The 20,386-nt window shown below is 41.5% G+C and overlaps 1 protein-coding gene across 1 annotated transcript in view; it reads right to left on the reverse strand.

Annotated features, from left to right (window-relative positions):
- Nucleotides 1-17,092, reverse strand: part of HHIP (hedgehog interacting protein) — a 106,138-nt gene extending 89,046 nt beyond the window's left edge. The window contains exons 1-2 of the mRNA XM_018552981.1: nucleotides 16,775-17,092; nucleotides 228-423 (exon numbers count right to left, since the gene is read on the reverse strand). Coding sequence (XP_018408483.1) covers nucleotides 228-423; nucleotides 16,775-17,038 — 460 coding nt within the window. The 5' untranslated portion in view covers nucleotides 17,039-17,092. The remainder of the gene's footprint in view (nucleotides 1-227; nucleotides 424-16,774) is intronic.
- Between the last annotated feature and the right edge of the window lie 3,294 nt (nucleotides 17,093-20,386).

Here is a 20,386-nt window from a genome sequence, read left to right on the forward strand (position 1 = left end):
TGCAGAATGTATATATATATATATATATATATATATATAGTATGTATATATACATTTTATACATGTCTTATGTGTTGGTACCTTTGTAAGGAGCCAGTGTATCATTCCAATTTATGCACATGTATTGCCACATTCTTGTTAATAAAGACAATTTGAAAGAAGCTCATGGGGTAGACTACTCAATAACATGTAGTTCCACCTGACTTTCAACAAGAGAATGCTCTTACCTGGTATCTGTCCTCGACATGTGTAATAGAACTCCTTACAGTAGTCCTTGCACAAGGTGGGTAGAACCAGTTGTCTGTCAAATGTGTCAACTTTTTCTGGTTGTTGGAAGAGGTTCTGAGCATGTGGTGAACAGTAAGCACACCGGATTTCTTCTAGGATCTTTGCACATTCTGTATTGTTTGTAACCGAGAATATCTGCAAATGAACATTTAGAAAATTGTTACAATGTACTTTTTCTTGGCTTAGAAATTAAAACAAATTGCAGACAACTACAGGCTCCAATACATAAGGCATAGTATATGGCTATTGTAGTCCAATGCGTTTTCCTGTAATTTGTGCTTTAAATATGATATGTATTTTTTTTTTTGTATTTCGCGGGATGCATATTAGGCTTTCAAACTGTAACATCAAAAAGCAGGAGAAAAACCAATATTCAGGTGGGGAAAATATGCATGCTTTTGATTAGAATGTTTGATCCTAGTCTTGAAATTCCTACAGTAGAATTTTCTCAACAGGGGTTCCGCCTGTGCCCCTTGTAGTTTATTCGGTCTGATAAACTCTTCTGGAAAATGATGTGTAGTTGAGCAGAATGCTTACCATATTTGTCCTTTTATTGTGCCATACAAATTGATTACATTGATTTTTTAACTACATAGTTAATTCATTATTAATAAATGTAGTTTATGCTGAACACCTGGGATATGGGACAAAATATAATAATAACACTATAATATTTGAATATAACCGTTTACCAGGAGAAAGGGATTTGGAACTAAATACCTATTTACAATGCGCAAATCAACCTGTTTGTATGTCTTATACAGGATAACTGGAACAATATCAATTTAAAATGTAGCCTTTGATTAAATTTTTGGCATGCCACCATACTTTTTTTTTTCTTTTCCTAAAAAGCATGGTTTTCTAACTATAAGGAATCTGTCAGTGTTGCTAAAGTGGCCCACAGACATGAAACTGGTCCGACATTTTTGATCGATTCAGGCTAACATCTCATTCATGGAAACAAGTAGGAGCCTGATTGTTTCTTGTGGGCAGTGTTATGAACAGGTTAGAAATCCTATTCTGATTTCTGTTCTCTCTAGATATTTACAACACCAGCTGAGTAGCATTGCTGTGAAATCATGGAGACCGTCGGCAGTTAGATAACACATGCACTTTCAACCACACCTCAACTCACCAAACAATACATTTACAAACGTTCATCTAGCAATAAGGGACCCAACAGAAACCACACTTCTGTGCTCCAGACTGCTGGAGATTCCTTTTATGCCACGTAATTTATTGTGATTTCATAGAACACAGGGTGAATTTATTTCATAGAATATGTATAAGAAAATAGCTAAAATGCCCGAACTACCCCCTCAGTAGTAAAATTCATGCACTGAAAAGAAAACATAATTGGAAGAGATACCTCAGTTCTTGGCACAATGCAACGCTTTCTATTGACATGTCAAGTGGAATTATTAATGAATGTTGCGGGCTGATAGAAAAAAAATCTTTATAAATGAGAGATGTGGAATGGGCTTCCATAAATTGTCAAAACTGAACTCCGCTATTCTTTATTTTGTGTGTGTCATGCCATTCCAACACAGCAGGAGCCTAACATCTTGTTCTGTGTGAGGTCTGCGGTAGAATTACCTTTCTGGAAGATTGATAGAGCCATCATTCCAGGTTTGGTTTCAATAAACTAATACTCTCTGTGAAGTCAATTATAACGCCTTAGGGTCCTATGTAGCACATAAACTATTGGACTGGCATGCGAAACATGCCGTATTTCTTTAAGACATAGAATGAACTATCCTTGCTTCTTTTTCAACCAGCCCCTTTTCTCTACACTTTGCTCCTTCTCTACTACAAACAATTCCTTTTAGATAAAGTCAAACAAAATAACGATCAAGCCTGATCATTTACGATATTAACTGAAGGAAACTATAGTGGTTTTTGGTCAATTTTCAAAATTTTACTATGTGTATACAGGCTTTTTTAACCATTATTATTATTATACAGGATTTATATAGCGCCAACAGTTTGTGCAGCGCTTTACAATATAAGGAAGACGTTACAATCACAATACAATTCAAGACAAGATGGTAAGGAGGGCCCTCAAAGATTACCTATGCACTATAAGTTCATATTTGACAACTGTTCCGGATTTGCTAGGATTGTCTTGCTTTTTATGCAGTTCTCCCATGTCAACTGTGTCACAAAAGGAAAAGTAATCCCTAAGAGGTGCTAACTCTCCTTTCCCATGAGCCTACACCCCAAATCGACTGCTGGATACAGGGAAAATACCCACTACTTCCAGGAAATATATGACATTCCTACTAGTGCCTTAGTGGCCAGGCCCAACCGCTGTCATATGGCAGCAGGTGCATGGTGTGCTGTGAATAAAGGCTGTGGGGGAGTGCAAGAAAGGTACATACTCCTTAAAGGAGAACTATGGGGTAAGTGTTTTTCCCCATAGTTCTCCTCAGGGTCACAAGAGGACATAAACTAGCGTCCTACCGTGACCCAAAGCTCAGTATACCACGAGCTGCAGCTTGCGGTATACTGAGACCGCCGCAGCCGTGATTGACAGCTGGCTCTATCTAGAGGCAGAGCCATCTGTATCCGCCCCCTCCCCCGTTCGTTCCTCCAGTCAGCGATGGAGGATTGGAGCGGGAGGTTCGTACAGTGATTTGAACCTGTTACTTTGCCCAGTAGGGGTCAACATTCAGGTTAATTTTTATATGGAAATTATGAGGATTATTCACTATTGAGCCAAAGGATTAAGCCGAAGCGTCGGTTAATCCTTCGGCTCAATTCAGCTGCTGGAGCCCTTCGCTTCACAATAGCCCGTACAGCAGCCGAACAGCTCAGCCGAGCCAATTTTGCCTGCACCTGTCATACAGGTAATTTTGCGGCGTGTGTTCGGCGGGTGCGGACGGGTTGGCAGGCGTCAGTTTTTTTTTTATTTCATCGAGTCTGCGTCGTCGTTTACAATGCTGGACGCCGTGATTGATGTGGATTACTTTGTTTCATTTTTTTTTTTTTTTTTTTACGAATAAAGGAATTGTCAAAAACCTTTGTTGTGTTTTTTTTTCAAATACTTTTTTAATTGTAGTGTTTTTCTTTACATTTGTATTTAACCCTTTAGTGAATGAGTAGGGTACAAGTACCCCTTACCCATTCACAAGGGGGGGCAGCATCTGGGTGCCCCTTTATTAAAGGGGGTACCCTAATGCAAATAAGCCCCCTGCCCGCAGACCCCCAGCACCAATGCCCCAGGGCTTGTGGGGAGCAGGCTCTTGTCCCTATAGGCACGGGGAAAAGGTGCTTTTCCAGGGGGGACCCTGGATAAGCACCCTCCCATTGCCGAGGGTCTGTGGCCTGGTATGGCACTCGCTCGCCCCCCTTTCTTGCTCTGCCAGGCCTGTGCTCTGATTAAGGGTTTGGTCAGGAATTTTAGGGGGGACCCCATGTTTTTTTTCCTACATTTTTGGAGGTGGGTCTCCTCCTTAAAATTCCTACCAGACCTAAAGGGCCTGGTACGACTTTGGGTGGGAACCATACGCATTAAAAAAAAAAAAATTGGGATCCCTCCTAAGATTTCTACTAGACCCAAAGGGTCTGGTATGGTTTGAGAGGGGGACCCCACACTGCTTTTTTAATTTTTCTTTCTTGTACAATTTTTTACATAATTGTTTATCATTTTTTTTCTTTGGTTTACATTTTTTTTCATTCTGATCGCTACCTCAGAGGTACCGAGTAGAATAACCGAGCCGACTGCCGTCGGCGGCATTCGGCTATTCACTCACTGCCATTCGAGTGAAGTGCCGGAGGTTCGGCTCAGCCGATCCAGATATTGGATCGGCTGAGTCGAACGGCTTGTTGCTGATCTTAGCCGATGTATGGCTGAAATCAGCTGTACAGGGCTGAAGTGAATAGCCGAACAGCTTTCAGCTCACTTCACTTCAGCTCGGTTATTCACTCGGCTGTCACACAAAAAAATGAAGTACCTACAAGAAAACAGCTAGGTAAGCCATTAAGATACATATATGTTTACTCTTTTAACTGCTAAAAGATTTGTTATACTATAAAGCAGTCTTGCATAATCTGCCACACTGTACAGACAAGAAGAACACTCGATCATTACTACTTTCTGATCCAGTTTTACTATTTTCTAATTCAGCTTTAATGTTTCCTGGATTAGACACAGGTGATGATGCCAATCCACTGCCCAATGAATAAGATGGAGGAAAATAGCATTATCTGCCTTGCTGTGCATTGTGTCAGAGTTCTGTAAATCATATGACTGCTTGTACAGAACTGCGAATCCTTTGTATTTTGACTGTAAATTTAGCTAAAATAAAATTTTGCTCCACACTGCATCAAAATGTATCTAGATTCATTTCTTTAACAACATTAAGTAAAGTTAAATTGCATAGAGATATACAGTGCATGCACTAGCTGACCACTGAAAGATTTTTGTTGCTAAAAATCTGTCTGATATCATGTGCCTGCGAGTGTGGTTTTTTTTTCGGTATAAGGGTGCGAGGAAGGAGAGCAGAGAGAGGCAGCTAGCCTATATTGGTGGCAACCAACAGAAATTGGTTGGAAAACTTCAACATGAATGATTATCCTTCCCACAAGTAAGGTCAGATTTGGGATGTCTGAAGACCTCTGAAAGACAAACTGTACAGTATAATCATTTTCCAATCCAATGTATTGGACAATGGTAATCTTATGTCTTTAGACATGTAAGTGCAGTGGATACATTTATAAAGTCAAGTCATAAATCACAGAATAATATGGAACTATATCAAACTCAGAAGATCTAACTGATTGCTCTAATTTGTTGTTTATGCACACATAGGAGGTAATTATCCCCAAAGTGTGCCCTGAATTCTATCACTAAAGAGTTCAATTTCAATTTTAAGCTAGTGTGTAAATAAGTTATAATAGCCTGGCAGGAGCTACAAAAGACCCTAGGAGACGTTGTTTGTTTAGTCAGATGAGACTGACAAAAGCTTTTGTCTATAAAGAGCTAAAGCAAACAAATGATTGTAAAAGAACACACTTGAGAACTATAATCACACAACATCACTTGACAGCCTTGGATGTGAATTCTTCATGCTATACAGTAATGGACCTTGACTGGAAGAGAAGCACTGGTCTGACAATCAAGGTTTTAAGCACATGTGCAACACATCTCTCTTAATGTTTTATGCTACGTCATGAATTTACATGTCTTAAATAAAGAACCTAACACATTCACATTTGAACACAAAACTAATTATTCTGGCGTAATCATGCAACAATTTCACATTTGTAGGAGAGATAAAAAGGATACAGCGCATGAGCTCTAAACAACAGACCCTTGATTGGATGGAATGGAAGCTTCCCCTTGATTCCCTATTTTACTTTTCTAACAATACAGAGACATTTAAGTGCAGCATGTCAGAATGTATAGGCAGGTCAACTGCCAGGCTCTACAGTGGATGTGCAGATTGGGTAAATAGATGCCTGGAGGAACCCTTGAAAAATAACTTTTGGATATCAGGGAACCCCTGGTAATAATTACTATATCTACAGCTCAGGGTGCATTAGCATGAACAGTAAACTGAGATATGAGAATAACTAGAATACTAGGGAATGTGGTAAACTTACAGGTCTATTCATTAAAGGGCGAAGGGTTTGGAGTAGGCAGGAGAAGTGAACAATCTAGGCCAAAATAGCTGATTTCGAGAAAGTCTCCAATTCAGCTCACTTTCCAGTTCAGCTATGTTGTCCTAGATTGTTCACTTCTCCTGTCTTCTCCAAACTCTTCACCCTTTAGTGAACAGACCTGTTAGTTTTTTTAAAAATCCAGGGCCGCACTATACAACAAACTTATTTTCAGTAATTACATTGAAATAAAACAAATAATATTGTCTAGTAATGAAACATAGATAAATTGTCTAGTAATTAAACATAGTGAAAATTGTGTTTCCTCACAATGGTGGTCAGTGGATAAGTGCCCTATTACATTAGTGGTGAGTGAAGTGCTCCTTACATTGGTGGTCAGTGATGTGCCCCTTTAAATTGGGGTCGACAAAGTTTGCTCCTTATATTGGTGGTCAGTGAAGTGCCTCCTAACATTGGTGGTCAGTGGAGAAGGGCCACCTTAAATTGGATGTCAATGGGAGAAGGAACATCTTACATTGATAGTAATTGTCAGACAGGCCCTCTTACATTGGTGGTTATTGGGAGAAGGGCCCTGTTATGCTGGTGGTCAGTGGGAAGAATGCTTATTTAGTATCTGTGGAACAGGCATGACAGCCCTGAATTCATTTTTTCAAGCAGGTTGCTTGATTGCATAGATCCCACTCCCTACTCTATAGTAACAGGGGTGCTTAAACAACTACAACCCTCCTGTTTGTGAGAAACTGGCCCATGGGATACTGTAATATTGCAGGATTGTACATGCATGTCCAGCCAGTCACTAATGTCTTTTACCAGCTTTACTTCCATCATTCTGAGCAATCAAACTCATGAAAAATCATTTTACATGGCCTGCACCTCTACTATTCTATTGGTGGCTAGAAAGGTCATGGTGGTTTCGGCTTTGGACTTTGACAACAGACCGCTGTCTCACTTTTCTTTGGTCTCATTGAGGGATTTGTTCATGGGTTCTGTAAAACATACGTAATGCCAATGTTGTACAAATTTGCAGCTGACAAAATCTTCCTTGCTTGGTGACCGTAATTACAGCCAATATAAGATATTTGAAACATCTCCGGATCTGAACACGTTTCCAAAAAGAGACAAAATAACAAATTCTTTTTTCTGTTTTAAATGGGTTCAGTCATCCTGGTTGCATTTATATCAATTGCATACACTATCAACTAGTATAAAATAAATCATATTGATTTGATGCAAGAACATTCTATTTCGAGACTAAGATGCTGAAAAAACCCTCAAACAATCAGGAGATGCTTGGAACCATCTGTTTGCACTACATTTCAGCCAGTGTGTAACCTCAGTGGTCCCGGAACACTAAAAACATGAGGCTCTATCCATGTCTAGAATCATAAACTGCCCCTGGTCATGAGGAGAATAATGGGCAAACTGACATTAAAACCTACAGGAAGACAGTTCTCACTCATTTGGGATGAGAAAAGGGGCCTAGCCCAAATTCCCCCTGAAAAGCCAAGAACATTTGGACAGAGTGTGAGGATTGAAGGAGAATGATGTTCTCCAGTTTCACCCATTAGTGAACCAACTAACATACACAATGGTGTTGTTATTCTTTTGCCATAAGCAACAAGACTCTGTGTGTGGGCAGCAGTTTAGTGGGGAGGAGGAGAAGTCGACCCCTTTTTGTCCTATTGATTTTGTTCTATTTGCATGACTTGAGCAAATTAAATGATGCAATATGGCTTTTTGTTACAAAACAAAGTGAAAGATACCACCCAGACACATATGTTGATTCGTAGAAGCTGTTTACATGAGAATAGAATGAAATCTACCGTGAACTAAGCATAAAAATTCGATTCAGCAATGGCCATTTTTCTTTACAGTGCTTGGGCCAGAAAGGCTGTAACGCAAGTTTTCCAAGACTCTCTCAGGCCTTGACAACAACACGCTTGCCACTAAGGAATGCTTAATTAAACTAAAACCAGAATAAGGAAAAAATAAAAGGGACACCTGATGGTTTACTTCACGTGCACTGATTCCTAATTATATGATGCCTTAAGACCAATACGGATAAGTGCACAATACAAAGGGTACATTTAACACATTCACCCTTGAATAGTTTGTTCTTCATTGTTCAAACAAAGCCTTAAACAGCTCTCTATTTCAAAAAGACCCCAAAACCTGACAAGAGCATGCCATCATTTAAAGGACAGTTTTAAAATCAACCACCTCTCAAGCTGTTTAACATTCAACTGTAGACAAATAGTTAACATTCAATGTTCAGTATTTCAAGCTTCTCGTTGATACTCGATGAAGATCACCCAATATTAGGGTTTGTCCCCACTTTTGTTTAATAAATGTACGGTATATGTAGTATAAGTGATCACAGAAGAAAGCAATGGGACACAAGAGTTGAACACAAAGTCTAAAATCTGAACTGTAAAATTTCATCCACTTCATTAGAAACAATCAAGAATACATCCAGCTATGTAGCTCATGTCATATGCACAATAAGCTCTGAAGACTGTATGTGTCTAATGGATTCCAGGAATCTCTTTATCTATAGCTATATTGCCTGGTTAATGATACAGTTTATACATGCTTGTATCTATGGGTAGGTTTACATTTTGGATAGACTGTAAACTGTAGAGATACCTTTCCAACACCAGGATTTTAATTTTTTTTATACTGGAAAAGATAAATAGTTTATCTTGATACCCATATAATGCTGGGAATAAAATGCTGAATTATTAAATATATCATCTCCCAATGATATTCTTTATTGCAGTTTGCTAAACCTTTAGGATCAATGACCTTTACAAACTGGTATCACTGATGACTCAATATAGTACATGGGAAGTGCAGGACATCTAACATAGGTAAATAAATTGATAGGTTATGATATGTTTATAAGATAAGTATTACTGTATTATATATATATCTATTGACACTCCCTCCATCTATGTCACTGCATGTCCATACCTTGGTATGGACATGCATGGGAGAAGGCGTCTGCAGCAGCCAGAGCATTACACCCGTGGCCTACTGATCATGGCTGCAATGCTTTACTGTTTCCTATGCAACAAATAATAACTGCCCATTTTTTTTCTTTTATGGTGAAGTGTGCATTTATTTATTTTATTTCTAAAGGTAGAATTTCTCTTTAAAATGTTATTGTAACTTTTTTTCTTAAGAACCTGGCTTTAGCATTAGCCAAAATCTCCATATTTCCATGATTGCCACATTGAACATGACAATATGTTAAGCAAAGAATTTGTACTGTTATTGTTCTGCAACTGTTTTTGTTTTTAAAGTGAACTTGTGTGATTAGAAAAGCTACCAAAGTAACTGCTCTAAGATCAAGGTGGCTGCATAATATGCCATTACATCCAATTTATTTAAAATATTACTTATTTACATAAGCATATCAGTACCCCTCCATGTGGCAATGTTCAGGCCAGCTAGTAGGTTGCTGATGCCATGGGCAATGCATTGTGAAATGGACAGCTCTAGATGTAGAAAGGGCGGCATTAGTTATACTAGAGCCTGTACTTATTACCTGAAATATTCTTTCTTTACATTTCTTTAGGGATCGGCATAATAATGATACAACCTTGATTTACAGAAATTTTAAGTTTAAAATATTCAAAAACTGCTTACGTCTTATAGATATTTGTATAATGTAACATTTGTAAATCAATTACCTGCAAAATGATATATGATAGAAGAAGCATCACTATAATGGCATGGAATGCACAGCAGGAGTAAGTAGACTACGTATGGCCCCAAAACACCAATTTGACAAGTGTGTCATATGCACTAAGCTATTTATTCAGATGTTTTACTGATTTGCATTTATGTATATAACTACATTTGATTAAGATCTAAAAAATCTCTATACAATGCTGGCCATATACCAGCATTTCTCAACTTTTTTTCAGTCACGGCATCCTTAACAGCCTGAACAATTTCAAAGCACCCCAGTCTAAAATGTAATGGATTTTAAGAGGGGGAACCCGTGCAAAAACACAAAAAAGCAGGGTTCCCCCTTTCACATCAAATTCCCTCCTTCACATCATAGCTCTTCTTTTACATCAAAGCCCCCTTTTACATTAGGAGTCCCCCATTCGTCTCAATATCCCCCTTCACATCAGAGTCCTCAGTTCCCCTTCACATAAAGTTCCTCAGTCACGCTTCATAGCAGAGTCCTAACATCCCAAGATTTCGATCCACCCCTGAGGAAGCCAGAAGACATCCCAGGGTGCCACAGCCCACCGGTTGATAAAGGCTGTCATATACTACCAGGGGATGTGGTGAGATTAGTTTGAACATGATAAGGAATAAGTGGGCATAGGGTATAAGGTTAAAAGAAAACTATGGGGTAAGTGTTTTTCTCTTTAGTTCTCTTTAGGGTCACGGGAGGACATATACTAGCGTCCTCCCGTGACCCAAAGCTCAATATATTGCGAGCTGCAGCTCGCAGTATACTGAGACCGCCGCAGCCGGAACGGATTCTAACATTACTGTCGAGATCCACCCAGCTGTGTGAGTGACAGCTGGCTCTGCCTATCTAGAAGCAGAGTGAGCTGTACCCGCCCCTTCCTCCAGTCAGCGCCGGAGGATTGGATCGAGAAGTGACCGAACGACAGTATGTGTCCGCTCACCTCCCGATCTATGGAGCCGACGTGTGACAGTTTCATTGTCACTCAAACTATGAGGATGAGTGAAAATCACTCACCTCATAGTTCTCCTTTAACCAGTTGACATCCGCGGTGTTAAACCCCCTTCCCATCCAGGCCATTTTTCAGTATTCAGCGCTGCGGTACTTTACGGGCGGACGGCAAGTGGTTAAAGTGACATTAAACCCTCAGATTTTTTAACATAAAACAATACTGTGATGTGTGCCTTACTGTAATCCATGGTTGTTTCCTTTCCCTTTGCTGCTCTTTCATTTTAAATACTTATCTCTTCTCATGCTGGGGAGAGCTTCTGTTTTGCAGCAGACTGCCTTGTTTCTGGAATGGATACATGGTGTCTGTGTGCAGGTGCACAAACTGAGCCAGCACTACAGGAAGAGGCACTCTTCCTGTAGAGCAGCAAAGAGAAGGCAAACAACCATGGATTACAGTAAGGCACACATTACAGTATTGTTATATGTTAAAAAAACTGAGGGTTTAATGTCACTTTAAGTTTTATAGGTTATTTTTAAAGATTTTCCAGCATTCCTAAAAATCCCTTTGCTAGTGATTATTCAACAGTTCCATCTTCCCACACATGTCCAGGAAGGTCATATATGTGCTTGAGATGTGTTTGGTCAAAGCTTGAAAACCTTGGATGTATTGACAAAATTAATGAATATCTGCTACAGTTTTTAAAGAGACTCTGTCACCCCCTTACAAATTTCAGGTAAAAGTAAAGAAGAAGCAAGAATTTTAAATACTTACTTGCAGTTTTTTTCCCTTTGCAGATTTATTTTCCTCCTTAAAATATGATTTTAAACTTGCTAGAACATTTGACTACTCCAAGAGACTCAATTCCCTAGCTCAGCCCGCTCCCTCTTTGAACGTCAGAAGCACTCATCACTTCTCTTCTGGGAGTGTCTAATTACAATCCTTGCTGGCCCAGCATTACCGCCTCTTCATTCACCTCCCTACATAACCTTTTATGTAGCTGCTGGGGGAGAAGTAAAGGGAAATACTATAGAGTAACACTTGAGTGACATCTGAGAGTCGATGGGGGCTACTGACATCACATGCAAGATGGTGCACCCAGCACCATCCTTTAACAGCTTAAGGCTTTTGGAGGTCTACACAAGTGAGACTTTTTAGAGGGAAAAAACATGCAAAAAATAAATTACATGCACATATAATCTTATTGGAAGATTTCTGTTGAAATGATCTGGTGACAGGATCTCTTAAAGGGTTTCTAAACCCTCCGTTTTTTGTTTTTTTTCATATATCTACTGCTATCAAGCAGTAGATAAATGCAAAAAGTTAAAAAATAAAAACCCGCTTTAAAAGCGGTTTAAACTTACCCCTGTCTTCGCCGCGCGCTCCCGTCCGAAAATCCAAAAATGCTCGGGTGGCCACAAAGCATCTTGGGGCGGGCACATGCGTAGTTCGGATTTTCGGCCGGGAGACGAGGAGAGACGCAAGGTAAGTCTATGGACGCGTGCACCCGCATGCAGACACCGTGGGACAGGAAGTGCCAGCAAGGCGAGCTGTAGCTCGCGGTATACTGAGCTTTGAGTCACAGAAGAACGCTAGTTTGTGTTCTCCCGTGACCCTTAGGAGAACTATTAGGAAAAGCCCTGACCCCATAGTTCTCCTTTAAGTTTTCTTCTGCTGGGAGTTCTTCTTTAAAATCGTCTGACTGGTCCAATTTTATCAGCTTCACTAAATAAGAACTCACAACCTCCGCTCATCCAGATTCAAACTTTTTACTCTGCAAATGTCATATCTGATTCCAAGTTTAAATATGACCGGTGGGTTAGGAGCAATATGGTTTCTCATTAACACACATTAATAGATTACCAGATATTCATTTTAGAGCCTATTTTACTAAGACCTGTACCGTCTGCTTTATTAAATATACAGTATTCCGTCATTGATTCCTAAAACAAGCAGCCAGATGAATACTTGTCAAAATGTCACCTTTTGGTACCTAACACACAAGTATAATAGCTAAAAAAGCTTTTCACTGGGCAATGTAAGCCAAAATGTTGCAAAGTCTGCAGACGTTGAAGGAAGCTTATGGAGGTGTCAAGATAAACATCTTTGCAAGCATCTTCTTTCTGCTTTAAAAAACCTGGCTTAAGTTGAGACCTTTTCTGTGTGGTCTGTAACGTGAGGCTTGTTTGCAAGGATGTCTCTGTCCATGGTATAGACAAGATGTATCTGACGGGCTAAACATTTGTAATCACCAAAGCAACAGCAAAACGCAGAGTAATCCTATACATCACACACAAACATGCAACACAGAGCATGGCTGTATACCTAATAACAGTACATGTATATATGTAGTATGCCAATGCATCTTATATAAACAAGAAAACACAGGGGGGGGCGACAAGCAGATGCAGCATAACCTTGTTTGTAAATGGAACTGTTGTAGCACGCTTTCTAAAGTCCCACTGCTTATAAACACGTCATTATTTCTCCCATTCCTATTTATGGCCAGCTAGGCAAATATATACACACTGATATAAAAACACATGCCTATGACGTATCCCAGATAAACAGCTTATATCACATACAGTACAAGACTCACTTTCTAGATAAACTGAAATGTGCTTACCTATATACATATGCATGTCTTTATTTATTAACACTGGGACAAACTGTGTATATATACGGTATATATTTAACAACAGCATATGTACTGTACACTTACCGTAAATAAACACACACACACACATGCATCTCTTCTTTCATAAACACCATTAAAAGGTACACAGATGGTAACACAAACATTATAGACATATGTATACAAACTTACACATTCCGACTCACTATTAACCCCTTGGAGCCTTGCTTCCTGTGCTTAGCATTTGACATCATCCTGGCAAGGAAGGAGGGCGGGCAGGAGGTAGGGGGCCGAGAAGACTCCCAGGTGTTTCATCGCACAAGACGCTACGTGTGGGTATGCCTGCAAACTTTACGGCTCTACATCATAACCTGCCCACAAACAGTATTTAAAGTGCTATAAAATGAACAGCTCAGACAGTGCCTGATGAAATATTCCATTGTAAAGGTGACAATTGCACCTTTGTTCTTGTCACGGTCATCAACTTATTTATTTATTTATTACAGGTAATTTTATAGTGCTGACAATTAAGGCAGCACTTTGCATACCGCACGATCCCTGCCCTCAAGGAGCTTACAAGGGCCAGTTTAGGAAGGAGCCAATTAACCTTCCAGCATGTCTTTTTGGAGCGTGCGCGAGGAAACTCATGCAAGTGCTGAACTGGCCGAACCTATATTTGAGCCTTAGTGCTGCAAGGTAGGAATGCTAACCACCAAACCTAAGAAAAAAGTTTTGAGTGTGTGAGGATACCGGAGTACCCGGAGGAAACCCATGCAAGCACAGGGAGAACATAAAGACTTCATGCAGATAGTGTCCTGAACCCTCAGTGCTGCAAGGCAGAAGACCTAACCACTAACCCACTGTGCTGCCCATACAATGCTTCTAAGTCTTTAACACTTTCTTAGGACAGACAGAGTCAAATTCAAATGTTTATCCCACAGGTCAGGTACAAGGAGTAAGCACTCAGAAGACATAGGTCTAGAGCTGTAGCTAATAACACAAATCAATGAACTATGATAAGAAACCAATTAGATTTGATATCAGATATCACACTGAGCAGCTGAGTGTAGCCAGACCATCAAAAACTGATTTAATGGTGGTTGTAATTTATATCACAATGTATATCATCATTGCTCCGTGGATTACCTAGAAGAATAGTATGCAAGATAGTGAAAGCCAAGACCAAATGTAGCCAGTCCCTTGTAGACAGGGGCCATCAAGTGTCAGTGTCACACATTCTTTGTATGCAGTCATAATTTGGACAGTGTACTATAACTTCCATGGAATATGGTTCCTATGCAGCATAAAGAATATATGTCTTACTAAATAATCTGGAGACCCCAAAAACCCACTATAGGATATATACATTTCATCAAAACAAAACTATAATGTTTTGACTTGGAGGCACGAAAGTTTTACAGTTCAGCATCAAAAACTAACAGTCCCATTAAAAGTTAAAGCTAAAATCACATCAGCTTTGTTTACATAATAGAACAGTTGAATTACAAAACCTGGATACCTTCACTTACAATAAGGTAATATGGGAGTTCAGTAACAAATGTTTTTAAAGCTCACATCATGTCTATAAAATAGCAATATGAAAATAAACGGTACACAGGCATTCTTGAAAAGTTATCTTAACATCAATGGACTCTTTGAGTTTGAAAGCACTTTTGAAGCACGCTAGTATGAGGCATTGGATGGTAATCAAATTCCCGCAGCGCTTGCCTGTTTCCCCTCACATGTGATGTTCTGGAGCCTCTTAGTGTCAAGAGCTGTTAGCACAGAGATCTGGACTTCTGAGACCCACAGAGCAGGCACCATGGTCCGTTTTAAAGGGAAGCAACCTTTGGCCTTATGGTTGCTGCAGACTATCTACCCTGCTATGCTTTGAAAAGACAGGGTCATAGTGTAATGTTTAGTGTTTAATGCTTAGGCTAACTTATCTAACTTAAAAATGAAGATAAAACACTTCATAAGTGAATTTTGGAGAGTCACCCATTGCTATGAGTGATAATCATGCATTATTCTGCCCATGTTAACTAATGAAAGATAAAATCTGATTGATTGCTATGCCTACTGCCCTTTGCACTACTTTGTTAAAGTGTATCTAAAGCCAAAACTTTTTTCTTAGGTTTGGGCAGCACAGTGGTTTGGTGGTTAGCATTCCTACCTTGCAAAACTAAGGCTCAAATCCAGTTTCAGCCAGGGCACAATCTGCATGGAGTTTGCATATTTTCCCTGTACTTGCATGGGTTTCCTCACACACTCTAAATACATGCTTGAAAGTTAATTGGCTCCTGTGTGGACTGGCCATAGTATGTGTAATATGGAATTTGGATTGTAAGTTTTTTGAGGGCAAGGACTGATGAATAAATAGTATGTAAAGTGCTGTGCAAATCAACAGCCCTCTATATAAAAAGGTATAATAAATAAATGGTTTTAAGAAGGGCTAGAACCCCTTTTCGGGTTTTTATCGCCGCCTGTGTCCCCATTAAAGTGACACCAAAATCAGGAGCTTGAATCTTAACAATACATGGCTACTTTTGTTCTCCATGGTCCCCATGTGTGTTGTAAAGTAGCCACCTCTCCAAGCTTGCTCCTCCCGTGATGGTCTACAATGTGCGATTGTAGTCCATCACAGGAGGAGTGAGCTTGGAGTGGTGGCTACTTTACAACACACACAGGGACCATGGGGAACAAAATTAGCCACCCTCCAAAAGGAAGGACAGTGACAGCACCAATTCTGAGATAATTTGAGGATCTACAGCTGAGTGATGCACATATAAGATACATTGAGGGAAATTTATCAAAACTGGAGCAGCTATGCATGGCAACCAATCATCATCCACCTTTCCTTTTCAAAGCTTAACTGCACAAACTGAAGAGAGAAGCTGATTGGTTGCCATAGGCAACTACTCCAGATTTTGTCTGCTTCAGTTTTGATAAATCCTCCCCATTGGTTTAATAGTTAAGCTACTTGAATGCATTTTTAAGATTTAACTCCTGAGTTTAGTGTCACTTTAACTCTGTTAGTTCTGGCGACCGTTGTCAGCAAAGTTGAAAGAGTGAAAGAATCCAGAAACCTTTGATGCCACCAGAACAGCATGGGGACACATGTTCTGGTGACAACTGTCTAAGAAATGATTTCCCTTACTTTGGACAGATTTCCTTCTTTCTTTTCTGCCTCTGGGACAGGAAATGAAAGGAAATCTCCCCGATGGGACACAGATGGCACAAAACCTGACTCAAAATAATTTGTATATAGCCTAAAGGCATTAGGGGAAGAGGTGCACTAGCCATAGGAGTAGCTACAGCTACATGGTTGAATGATGGTCGTTCTGCATTCTGCTAGTACATATTATAATTACAGATTGCCTTCAGATGGGGGAAATAGAGTGAATCAGGATGTGAGTTCAGCAAGCAATGTGACTTGGGCTCTGCAAACACCTGCACAGAGAGCTCAATGGCCCTTGTTGGAAACACGTGCTTGATTTCCATAAGTTGTAGGTAGCATGGAGTCATCATCCTCATCCTAGAAAACCAGGGACACGGAGGAACCTACCTTAGGATCTAAGAATAAGCCTGTGCTTTCAGGTTTGGAGCAGCAGGAGAGCCGGGGGTACAGCCCTCTACATCCATCTCCAGCTCCCCCCAGATCCAGGCTTTGCAGCTTCCTATGCCTCTTCTTGACTCGTTTAGGGGGGGTCCCATTTAAACACCTTCTCCTCCTAGCTGTAGAGTCACTTTTCTCTCCATACTTGGCTTCACATTCGAGGACCAGCAGCAGGGCGGCCCCCCAAATCAGCATCCACTGGAACATCAGCATCTTCTTCAGGCTAGTCCACCAGCAAGAAGTATTGACTCAGCAGCCGCGGTCCCAGCGCTGCTAAAGCCTTGGAGAAGGTGTAGGAAGGATGTCCTGGATGAGGAGGGTGGGCGGATACTGATGTGTGGAGGGGCTCAGGTGAGCTCTCTGCTAGGATGATGGGAATCACAGGACTTTGGCACGGCGCTGGAATGCTCTGTGTCCTCCTCAGCTGCCTGTGGATGCCGCTGGCTGGGATCACTGCTTGTGCTGCTCTCGAAGCTCCGCTCGGCTCTCATGTTTCGCTTCTTTTTAACTAGAGCGCAAGGAGGTGCTGCCACCCCGCGCCCCCTGACGTCACTGTCCCATCCACAGAGCCGGGGGGCTGGCCGGGGTAGTGCACACATGCAGGGTCACCGTGTCAGGGTTACACATTCCAATGCATGGAGGTGATGGAGAGGGATTCTGACTTCACATGGAATGGTCCTTGCGCCTTCTCAGTCTGTCTTCTCAGTCCTTGCACTCATTCATTCTGTCTGCTCTGTCCTTGTACCTCTTCAGTCTGTCTGCTCAGTCCTTTTACCTCTTCAGTCTGTCTGCTTAGTCCTTTTACCTCTTCAGTCTGTCTGCTCTGTCCTTGTACCTCATCAGTCTGTCTGCTCTGTCCTTGTACCTCTTCAGTCTGTCTGCTCAGTCCTTGTACCTCTTCAGTCTGTCTGCTCTGTCCTTCTACCTCTTCAGTCTCTCTGCTCAGTTCTTGCACCTCTTCAGTCTGTCTGCTCTGTCCTTGTACCTCTTCAGTCTCTCTGCTCAGTTCTTGCACCTCTTCAGTCTGTCTGCTCTGTCCTTGTACCTCTTCAGTCTGTCTGCTCTGTCCTTGTACCTCTTAAGTCTGTCTGCTCTGTCCTTGTACCTCTTCAGTCTGTCTGCTCTGTCCTTGTACCTCTTAAGTCTGTCTGCTCTGTCCTTGTACCTCTTCAGTCTGTCTGCTCTGTCCTTGTACCTCTTCAGTCTCTCTGTTCTGTTCTTGCACCTCTTCAGTCTGTCTGCTCTGTCCTTGTACCTCTTCAGTCTCTCTGTTCTGTTCTTGCACCTCTTCAGTCTGTCTGCTCAGTCCTTGCACATTTTCAGTCTGTCTGCTCTGTCCTTGTACCTCTGCAGTCTGTCTGTTCTGTCCTTGCACATCTTCAGTCACTCTGCTCAGTCCTTGTACCTCCTTAGTGTGTCTGCTCAGTCCTTGCACTCATTCAGTCTCTCTGCTCAGTCCTTGCACTCATTCAGTCTCTCTGCTCTCTCCTTGCACTCATTCAGTCTGTCTGCTCTGTCCTTGCACTCATTCAGTCTGTCTGCTCTGTCCTTGCACTCATTCAGTCTGTCTGCTCTGTCCTTGCACTCATTCAGTCTGTCTGCTCTGTCCTTGCACTCATTCAGTCTGTCTGCTCTGTCCTTGCACTCATTCAGTCTGTCTGCTCTGTCCTTGCACTCATTCAGTCTGTCTGCTCTGTCCTTGCACTCATTCAGTCTGTCTGCTCTGTCCTTGCACTCATTCAGTCTGTCTGCTCTGTCCTTGCACTCATTCAGTCTGTCTGCTCTGTCCTTGCACTCATTCAGTCTGTCTGCTCTGTCCTTGCACTCATTCAGTCTGTCTGCTCTGTCCTTGCACTCATTCAGTCTGTCTGCTCTGTCCTTGCACTCATTCAGTCTGTCTGCTCAGTCCTTGCACTCCTTCAGTCTGTCTTCTCTGTCCTTGTACCTCTTCAGCCTGTCTGTTCTGTCCTTGCACTCATTCAGCCTGTCTGCTCTTTTCTTGCACTCATTCAGTCTGTCTGCTCAGTCCTTGCACTAATTCAGTCTGTCTGCTCTGTCCTTGCACTCATTCAGTCTGTCTGCTCAGTCCTTGCACTCATTCAGTCTGTCTGCTCTGTCCTTGCACATCTTCAGTCTCTCTGCTCAGTCCTTGCACTCATTCACTCTCTCTGCTCAGTCCTTGCACATCTTCAGTCTCTCTGCTCAGTCCTTGCACTCATTCAGTCTCTCTGCTCAGTCCTTGTACCTCTTCAGTCTGTCTGCTCTGTCCTTGCACTCATTCAGTCTGCCTGCTCAATCCTTGCATTCATTCTGTCTGTCTGCTCAGTCCCTGCACTCATTCAGTCTCTCTGCTCACTCCCTGCACTCATTCAGTCTCTCTGCTCAGTCCTTGCACTCATTCAGTCTCTCTGCTCACTCCCTGCACTCATTTAGTCTGCCTGCTCAGTCCTTGCACTCATTCAGTCTGTCTTCTCTATCCTTGTACCTCTTCAGTCTGTCTGCTCAGTCCTTACACCTCTTCAGTCTGTCTTCTCAGTCCTTGCACATCATCAGTCTGTCTGCTCAGTCCTTGCACTCATTCAGTCTATCTGCTCAGTCCTTGCACATCTTCAATCTATCTGCTCAGTCCTTGCACATCTTCAGTCTCTCTGCTCAGTCCTTGCACTCAATCAGTATGTCTGCTCTGTCCTTGCACTCCTTCAGTCTGTCTGCTCAGGCCTTGCACCACTTCAGTCTGTCTACTGTGTCCTTGCACTCCTTTGGTTTGTCTGCTGAGTCCTTGCCCTCCTTCAGTCTGTCTGCTCAGTCTAGGGCTGCAACCAACTAATCGATAATGAGAATAGTTGTCAACTAAGCATATAGGGTGCATATTACCAGAAGAGAATCCTGCCAGAAAGAAGTGACATGGAACCAGAATGCTGAGGCTGCCATGGTGCCAGAGGAATATCCTGCTAGAAGGAAGCCATGTTCCAGTGTTAGGTCCACCTGCTTAATGAATAATATGGACAACACTAAGAGGCTGTCTATGAGCATCATACATCCCCAATTCAATTCCTCTTATTGCATTTTAATATGTAGCTGTTGGCAAGTACCGTATTTTTCCGTCTATAAGACGCCCCTATGTATAGGACGCCCCCCACTTTTCTTACCCAAAATTCAGAAATCAATATTTTCCATGCTCTTTTGCATAACTGATTACATCCAGTTTAAATTTTGCAGAGTAAAACAGCTGCTTACTGGTACCGGTATTTTTTTTGTTTTCTGACATTTTTATGGGCTCCCTGTTGCATCTGGGCACTGGCTACACGCTCTCCGCATCATCAGCTGACGTCAGGTACATAAGGCTCATGATTGGAGGAAACCTGTTAGCTTGTCTCTGCAATCGGAAGTTTCACTCGTGAGGCTAGTTTGCAGAGGTATCGGCAGTTTCGCAACCACGGTTCTCCTCTTGGCCCCCCGTGTATAAGACGCTCCTCCATTTTTAGGTAAATATTTTTAAGAAAAAGTATAGTCTTATACACGGAAAAATACAGTAAATGGTTATTTGGGTAGTTTGGGGTT

Source organism: Nanorana parkeri, unplaced genomic scaffold, assembly GCF_000935625.1.
Source record: "Nanorana parkeri isolate BGI_ZX_2015 unplaced genomic scaffold, ASM93562v1 scaffold104, whole genome shotgun sequence".
Classification (NCBI taxonomy): domain Eukaryota; kingdom Metazoa; phylum Chordata; class Amphibia; order Anura; family Dicroglossidae; genus Nanorana; species Nanorana parkeri.